This window comes from Triticum aestivum, chromosome 1A (assembly GCF_018294505.1).
Source record: "Triticum aestivum cultivar Chinese Spring chromosome 1A, IWGSC CS RefSeq v2.1, whole genome shotgun sequence".
Classification (NCBI taxonomy): Eukaryota; Viridiplantae; Streptophyta; class Magnoliopsida; order Poales; family Poaceae; genus Triticum; species Triticum aestivum.
Genome location: NC_057794.1, coordinates 566013551 through 566022149, shown reverse-complemented (window position 1 = coordinate 566022149; position 8599 = coordinate 566013551). Strand labels below are relative to the sequence as shown.

The 8599-nt window shown below is 46.3% G+C and overlaps 1 protein-coding gene across 1 annotated transcript; it reads right to left on the bottom strand.

Annotated features, from left to right (window-relative positions):
- Positions 1–2105: 2105 nt before the first annotated feature.
- On the bottom strand, positions 2106–6850 carry LOC123181512 (WUSCHEL-related homeobox 12). The gene is made up of 4 exons (XM_044593792.1): positions 6460–6850; positions 5216–6301; positions 2704–2954; positions 2106–2543 (listed from the first exon to the last, which is right to left on the bottom strand). The coding sequence occupies exons 1-4, from the start codon at positions 6575–6577 to the stop codon at positions 2538–2540; spliced, it is 1461 nt and encodes a 486-aa protein (XP_044449727.1). The 5' UTR covers positions 6578–6850; the 3' UTR covers positions 2106–2537.
- Between the last annotated feature and the right edge of the window lie 1749 nt (positions 6851–8599).

Sequence of the window (8599 nt, the reverse complement as noted above, 5' to 3'; positions counted from 1 at the left end):
ACCGGTACTAAAGGTGTTCATGGGGCCTCAGCCTGACCACAGCCTGACACAACCTCATTAGTACCGGTGCGTGACATGAACCGGTACTAAAGATTGCCCATGAACTGGTACTAATGATCTCCGCCCGCAGCCATTGGAACCGGCACTAATGGACACATTAGTGTCGGCTCAAATTCAAACCGGCACTAATGTGCTTCACATTTGATCCTTTTTCTACTAGTGAAAGCCCCCCTAATTTGTCCTGGGATTGCGGGAAAAAGTGCGCCTGGGCCGCCGAGCGGACTGATATAGGATCGCATTGGATGATAGAACACGTCCAGACTGCCCAGTTCAAATGTATGCGGGCAGTTTAAGTGCCCGCGTTGGAGATGCCCTTACTTGCTAGTACTTTGCACTATTCATAGTGTAGGCATGCATTCATCCTACCTTACACCAAGTAAAAGAGCCTTTTAATTCTATGATGATCACGTAACCTCTCAGGCATTTCTAGCCAAAAATAAAACACTGTGCCGGATTGGCTACTTATTTTATTGGAGCAGTTAACGTAGCTGGTGCGTGAGCAAGTTATATTCATGTTTTGGAGGGCATGGCACCTGAGGAATGACTTGATCTTTGGTAAGGGAAAGGAAACTATCTCTACCTCTGTGAGCTTTATTCAAAACTACTGGGGGTCCTTCTCGTCCTGTCATACCAATAGGATGATGGAGGTTACCAACAAAGGTAAGGAAAGGGTCAATGGGTTTTATGATACCATTGAAGTGAAAGAAAAAGTTGTGAATTGGCAGCCACCCGACCCGGAGTCCATTAAGATTAATGTTGATGCAAGCTTTGTGGAGGCCATTAGCTCTCCGAGTGTGGGTGTGGTTGCCATGAATCATTTGGGAGAAGTGATCATTTCTTCATGGGATTATATTGGGGTTTGCAATAGCGTGGATGAAGCGGAACTTAGAGCGACCCTCGCAGGGTTTACATCGGTATTACTCTACACAAGCCCATCATCTTACAAACTGATTGTTCTTTTGTGGCTTCCTTTCTAGGAAATGATTATTTGGACAGGTCTTCCCTAGCTGATCTGAAGATGGAAGCATTGAGCATTTCCAGGTTGATGACAAGTTTCAAGATTTGCAAAATTAACAGAAGGGCAAAATGGGTGCGCATGAAATAGCTAAATTCAGTTTTGTTAATAGGTTTGATGGTGTGAGTCTTAATAGTGTTCTGCCCTGCGTGGCTGAAGTTGTAATAGTCGATTGTATGAACATTTTTATTTAATTAATATATGGGAGGAGTTTTCAAAAAAACTAAACACTGTGACAAATAGTGGCAACCTTAAGTACACCGACCAAAGATACACTTAATTATTTCTCATGCCTCTCATCAAAGTTCATCTCATCTCATACATGCATGTTAGCCAACTTTAAATCTTCTTTTAACAATAAGAGGATGCTTAAATCTTAATACCACCATTGAACAGTAGTAACATGGGGCGGCTTATTGCAACAGAAAATCAAGCCAACACTAATATTCATGTTAGAAGAGATCCTCATGAATTTGTTTGGGACCAAATTTCATGGAAATACCTAATTTCCTCACGCATCACCCTTCACTCAACGTCTATGCAACATCATTGATCGATCATCAATGGGTCACTCACTTGTACACACAGAACAGGAAAAAAGAACAAAGTATGTGAACATACATTAGGATAATCTGTAATTTAATTCAAATGAAATGAGAAATGGATGTTGTTCTAGAGCGACTCAACAGTGATTCAGAGCCGATCGATGGAACCGGGTTGCAGGTGTGCCTGAGCAGCATGACCACCTCGATGAACTATCTCACGCCCAACAAAAAATCGTCGATGAGTTGCTTCTATGAGAGGGAGGGGGCATCAACCCTCTTGGCGCTACATTGCTACATGAGAAGAGGGCTATGTTGGGGAAAGTATAACAAAGGATATATGCATGCTTACACCTCTCTTTTGCCTATACGGAGGAGACAAAAAATGAGCGTGCTCTCATCAAAGTTAATTATTTCATGAGAGACAAAAAAATGACTAGCTAAACACTAAACATTGTGACAAATAGTGGCAACCTTAAATACACCAACCAAACATACACTTAATAATTTCCCATGCCTCTCATCAAAGTTCATCTCATGTTCATCTCATACATGCATGTTAGCCAACTTTAGATCTTCTTTTAACAATAAGAGGATGCTTAAATCTTAATACCACCACTGAATAGTACTAGCAACATGGGGCGGCTTATTGCAACAGGAAATTAAGCCAACACTATTGTCCATGTTAGAAGAGATCTTCACTAAAATAAGAGTAACACAAGACGCTCCATTAGAAACTATAGTAGATCCACATACAGACCAAAGCAAAATATACTAGCAGCTAGCTATATATAAGGACTTTTTCCCCTTGTAGCAACTAGGTAGAGATAATAACTATAATTCGCCTTGCCGGAATCTCCTGCGCGGCACGCTTGACCCAACACGTACACAGCATCGGCGAGCGATCTTCAGCGAGTCACTCACATCTGCACACGAAAATAAGACGTGAAAAACATGTAGTAGATTACAACGACGTAGAAATAAATTAAAATCTAGGCGGAAATGGTACAATTAATTAGTGTTTGGTCAATTAACTTGGCTAGTGAAGGAGAGGGCACGTAGACAGAGAGAATGAGTGGCACGTACCAGGACGTAGTACCAGGCGCCGTTCTGGAGGGGCTCGGCGGTGACCCCGGCCCCGTCGACGGGGATGGCCTCGCCGGACTGCCCGAGCAGCACGGCCGCCGGACCGAACAGCGCCTTCACGTCCATGCGCGCCATCGCCGGCACGCTGTAGCATTGCACGGGGGCGCCCGGCCGCCCGGCGGCCACGGTCACCACCGTCGCCATTGGCGCCGGCGCGCCTCCTCCGGTGAGCAGCCCGGCGTCCAGCAGCCCTGCTCCACCGCAAAACAGAAGTACCAAAAATTAATCTAACGTGCAACCACTGCAACAAAAAACTGGCACGATTTATGACCTGCGTATACGATGGAGAACCAAACCCTATGGATGTATATGCATGTGTAGTTGTGTATGCAGTGCAGGAGGAGATCCAAGCATGCAGGCAGAGGCATCTTCTTCTGACCCGGAGGTGCCATGCACACGTCCAATCTCGGAAGCGACGCCACCATTGTGATGTGAGAAGGATTCAAGAACGAAGCTACAGCTAGCATTCAAGTGATCTGCTTGCTTGCTTGGAGACCGAGCTATCTATCGGAATCGGAGTAGCAGTTTTTTGACCGCCGTCGCCTCAATCCTCTCAACAACGTACGCGCTCCAATTAAACCCTCCCGATCGATCGGTGCATCCATCAGAGGTTTTGCACGGCTTGGGAAGAAGCTCTGCCGTGACATGACCATACAGGCAGATCGATCAGTAACTGTTCTCTGAAGATACCCGCCTGCCTGCCTGCGCGCGTTCCCTGGGATCCCAAGCCAGTGCCAGCTTTCGTGCTGGAAAGCTTTGTGTGCAGGGCGTGATCTACCCCTTCCTAAGATCGCACGCACAATGATGGATGCAAACAATGTCTAGGATCTATGGGAGGGAAAAGTAGTAGAAACGTTGTCTTTCCTAGGGTTCATGCACAACGATGAAACAAAAACATTGCCCTCAATTCATAGGAGAAATGGAGGAAAAACATAGTGTCACTATTCTTCCATTTGATTCAAATATATGGAACACAGGGGAAATAAATAAAGAGAAAGAATCTTCCTTTGTTTGAGTTTCGAATATCCTATCTGCCCAAACATATACTCCCCCGTTTTTATGTACTCCGCATATTAGCTTTGGCCTTAGTCAGACTTTATAAAGTTTGACCAAGTTTATCGAAAACAGTCTAAAGTTTCACAATAACAAATATATATTGTATGCAAATATATTCAATGATATTCTAATGGTATTGATTTAGTATAAAGTTGGTCAAAGTTTACGAAGTTTGTCTCGAGACAAAACTAACATGTGAAGTAAATAAAAATGGAGGGAGTATTTTTTGTTTTACATTCCTATCAAGAAAAACAAAGCAAAGGCCATAGATTGCATACTAATTAATCTTACTTTTGCATATGTTATTACCTTGATTTCACTACACTTTGTAGGATTCATGTGTTTTTCCTATTATCAAGAACCAATGTCAGTTCCGCAGAATTTCTATATTTTTCACAACTATCATATATTGTGCTCGCGCATTCCTATCATATTCATGTGTTATTACCACTAGGCCTGCGGTTTTAGAATCCGGAAAGGCAGAGCTTAATTTGTCATAGTAGTTCCATCTTTCAAGTACTTCTTTTGCATCAACATACTTAAACTACTACTAGCAGATTTTCGCCTAAACTTCTTGCCAAGTAAATATATGTAGCTATAATAGTAACAATCTCCACTATATATGGATGATTTGATGCTTTCCCATCAAGCTAGACAATGAAGAACACAATTTCAAAAAAAGAAAAGAAAATGAAGTACACGCATGGATCGACACGTCGCTTGGCTCACAACAACCATGTCATGTCCGCGTCCCTACGGACACCAGCTCACAATATTTTGGCACATTCAAGTTCCTACAGTTGGGAGAGCTGACAGGTTCCCCTATCCTTGACATGGAAGTGTCCCTGTGCAGGCGTCAACAACAGCATGCACATACTCACAAAGCCATGACAGGATAGGTCTCTCTTGTACATGGCCTAACCTTGTCCCCTTGCCTGCAGCACGCTGGGTCTTTGGTACGCACCACGCATGCATGCATCCGATCGATCGATCGATTGGAGCTATGTGTGCGTACTACGTACCATGCATGCAATGCAATGAAATGCAAGCTGCTAGCATGCAGCGGGAAAGACATGTCGTCGTCCGTGCTAATCTATGGATCTATGTGCCGTGTTGTACTCTATGATGGAAGTGGCAAGTGCTCGGCTTTCTCCATTGGTGTCAAGCTCTGCTAGAGCCAAGCTTTGCATGCAGCGGCAGGTAGATCGAGACAGTGACAGGGCAGGCGCAGCTATGCATGCACACGCTAAGCTCTGGCAAACTATCATGGTGTACCGTACCGTACGTATGTGAGCAGCTAGCAATGCATGGCGGATTATGGGTGGAATGATCGATGAAAACGTGCTACGTAGGAGTACATTCAAATTACTGGCTGATGAACAGTTGAGCATAGTACCTTGCAGCTGATCGGTGGATGCAGAGCTTGCGGCGGCGTTGCCGGTAGGCGGAATGCATGGGAGGGCGGCCGCACTGACGTCCGCGCCGGCGGTGGCGCCGAGGCCGTAGTGGTGCAGAAACCCCAGCCTGACCTTCTCGTCGTCCTTAATCACGGCGCTCACCGCGTCGGAGGGTGGATCCGCCGCGACGTTGAAGTGGTACTGGCCGCCGACGCCGAGACCCGGCTTGGAGCAGCTCATGTCGTCCACGATCTCGTGCTGCTCTAACGCCGAGTCGGTGCAGAGGCCAGGCAGGAGGAGCGCGCCAGGGGAGACCGCCGTCGGTTGCGTGTGGGCATGCGAGCCGAGGAAGCCGCCGAGCTCGGTGGCCGGCAGGTACTGGCTCTGGCTCTGCGGCGGCCACTGCAGGAGGTGCGGCGGCGGCTCGGGGGCGGAGGTTACCAGCTCGCACGCCAGTGTCGGCGTCGGCATCGACGTCATGGGATGGTTCTGCAGCTGGTAGTAGAGCTGGCACGTGGAGAGCGCAGGCGACGGTGTCAGTGGTGGTGCCGGGGCGAACAGGTCGATGGCGGCGGTCGTCGACAGCGGTGCCATCGGCTGGGACAAGGAGGCTGCCGCAGCAGACGCCATGGCCGTGGTCTTCATGGTCACCGACCTGCTGGATCCGGAGGAGCGGTCGGAGGAGGATGACGACGAGGATGTCGGCGCCTGGAGCGTGCCGGACGGCGCGAGGAAACGCCTCGGCGGCGTCACGGGAGCCGGCGCAGGCGTCCTCACCGCTAGGGACGCGCGCATCACGGCGGCGCGGCCGCCGGTAGGCTGTTGGCCCTGGGCAGCGGCTGCGGCCGCGGCGGCGCGGAGCTTGTTCTTGGTGCGAGACTTGCGGTTCTGGAACCAGTAGAAGACGTTGGCGTCGGCGACGTGGCCGTACTCCTGCAGACGGAGGCGGATGCGGCGGATCTCGTCGCGCGGAGGGTTGACGACGCCGGAGTTGAAGATCCCCTCCAGGATCCTGATCTGCTCCGGCCGGGGGTTCCACCGCGGCTTCGTCTCCCCCGGGCTCCTTGTGGTCTCCTGGTCAAGCCCTGCCATTTAGCATCCACAAACCGATCAGATCAGCTCGTCAGCAAACCCTAGCTTCTCTACACGCACACAGATCATGCAACAAGCTAATAAAAAACATGATATCCCGATGCAAAATTGCAAATCATGCGAGAGGACGAGGGACGGCGACGGCATATACCTGAGGAGATCAAGGAGGGTCTGGTGTGGGTGTTGCTCATGTCAGGCTGGTGGTGGAAGTCGCAGGCAGCAGGGTTGGACCTGAACATGCTCGGCCAGTGCTTGTTCGAGGACGCCATGGGTGAGCAGATCGAGCTAGCTGCGGCTGCGACCGATGATGTGATCTGAGAGTGGTAGTTGCTTCGATCTGTAGAGGAGCAGTAAGGAAGAAGAAGAACCCTATGGATCTGGCTATGGCTCTCCCCTCCTCACCCTCAGCGGCTGCTTATAATGGCGTGGCGCCCTTGCGGCCTCGCCTCAGCGACCTACCCCAGTCTGTGAGCAGTAGTTAATGTCACCGCCCATGTCATCCTTCCTTTTGTTTTGCTCCCTTGGACTTGGGCATGGATCCATGTGTGTGTGTGAATGGGATGTGGATGTAGCAGTAGGCTAGTAGTAGCAGCAAAGTTGCATAGGGAGGGGAGGAATATTAAAGGGCGCTAGACTGGTAGTAGTCCTACTGCTCATTACTCATGGATGGATGCTTTGCTTTGCTTGCTTGAGATTGACTGCACACTGTTGAGGTGTTGAAGTGGAAGAAGGTGCAGTCACTACTGATTTGATTCTCTCTAGATTGCCTAGCAAGGAATGCATGCATGGCATGCAAAAGTACTGCCTTTCTGCATGGCCTTGTATTAGCAGTACTAGTAGTACTTTTGCACCGGAGACTATGATGTGGGCATACTAATTACTCCCTCCTTCCATCTATATAGGGCCTAATTTGTTTTTAAAGAACCGCCTTTGACTATTAACAAGATTAATATTACATAACATGTATAATGTGAAAATTATATCATTGGAAGCTCCTTTCACATATGAATTTGATAATATGCTTTGTTTAAGTTGCATGTCATATATTATTGCTCTAACATTTGGTCAAAGTTAGCCTCGAAAAACGCATTAGGCCCTATATAGATGGAAGGAGGGAGTAGTATACAGTAATAATGATGGAGTAACACATGGTCAAACCATATAAGTAGGGCTGGTTTGGTTCATAGGAAAAGAATAGAAATGGGAATTTTTTTCTAACGACATTATTCATTCCTTTGGTTCAAAGGAGTGGAGTAAAGAGAAGTAGAGACGGAAAATAGAATATTTGATCTCACTTTCAAACTTGAGAAAGGTGTAACAGCTCCCGGGAGAAGGAATTTTACAAAGTTAAAAGGCAAGAATTTTACAATTCCTACTCACAAGGTAAGATACTAGAGTCCACGGCGGCATAATGTTATAACAACATGTTAATTATACTTTTTCAAGACTATGATTAGTAAGACCCGTATGTTTTCCTAGCCCTATGAACCGAAGACCCAAGTTGACAGAATTCTTGTGCTCTCAACGACCCTTTATTTTTTTGATTGCATTCCTGCATTTTTACTATTGATACATTCCAAACATGCCATAAAAATATAGTGACTATAGTTTAGTCAGTTTTAAATTAGTAGTTATTTCTTATTCAATTCCTGATGATCGCCCGAGCAAGATATTCTCGTCACTTTGCACATGCATGAATCCATTATGCCAATGCCAAATGGTTCTTGGTAATGACATTAAATTAATTGATTATTAGTCGCCTCCAAATTAGCAAAACTTCCAAAATAAAGTAGTCAAATAAACTACAAAAGGAAAAATATTATATTTTGCAACAAATATTAAATGAATTACACACGGTGATGATAACTAAACGTGTTGTCGCCCTGTGTGCGCATTATGCATTGAGCTATAGCTCAATGTCATTTTGTTAAAAATCCATGCTTGCTTTTCCAGAAATGTATTAACATGGTTTCGAGAATTCCAGAATACAAGTCAGACCAATATTTCCATAGCAATAGTGGAGAAAAAACTTAGGATCCTATGCTAATAACATTCATTCAAAGGAATGGGTCACAAGAAAATGCAGGGATTTTTTTCCTTTGGTTTGGATTTCATGGGGAAAACAAAGGAATTTTAGGCTTATTTGGTTCGCATGATTTTAGTAACACATGAATAGGAAAAACTCAGAATTGGAGTGACATGTCATGTCGAATCCTATAGGATTAGTTAATCACGGGAACTTGGAACAATGAGTGTTTGATGCCACAGGAAAAAAATAAAGGAATTGTGCA

Excerpts from the sequence above, each read along its gene's own strand:
- LOC123181512 (XM_044593792.1), bottom strand. The coding sequence starts at position 6,577 with ATGGCGTCCTCGAACAAGCACTGGCCGAGCATGTTCAGGTCCAACCCT. Across the intron at positions 6,302-6,459 it reads ACCCTCCTTGATCTCCTCAG|GGCTTGACCAGGAGACCACA; the intron begins GTATATGCCGTC and ends GCTAAATGGCAG. Across the intron at positions 2,955-5,215 it reads ATCCACCGATCAGCTGCAAG|GGCTGCTGGACGCCGGGCTG; the intron begins GTACTATGCTCA and ends GCGGTGGAGCAG.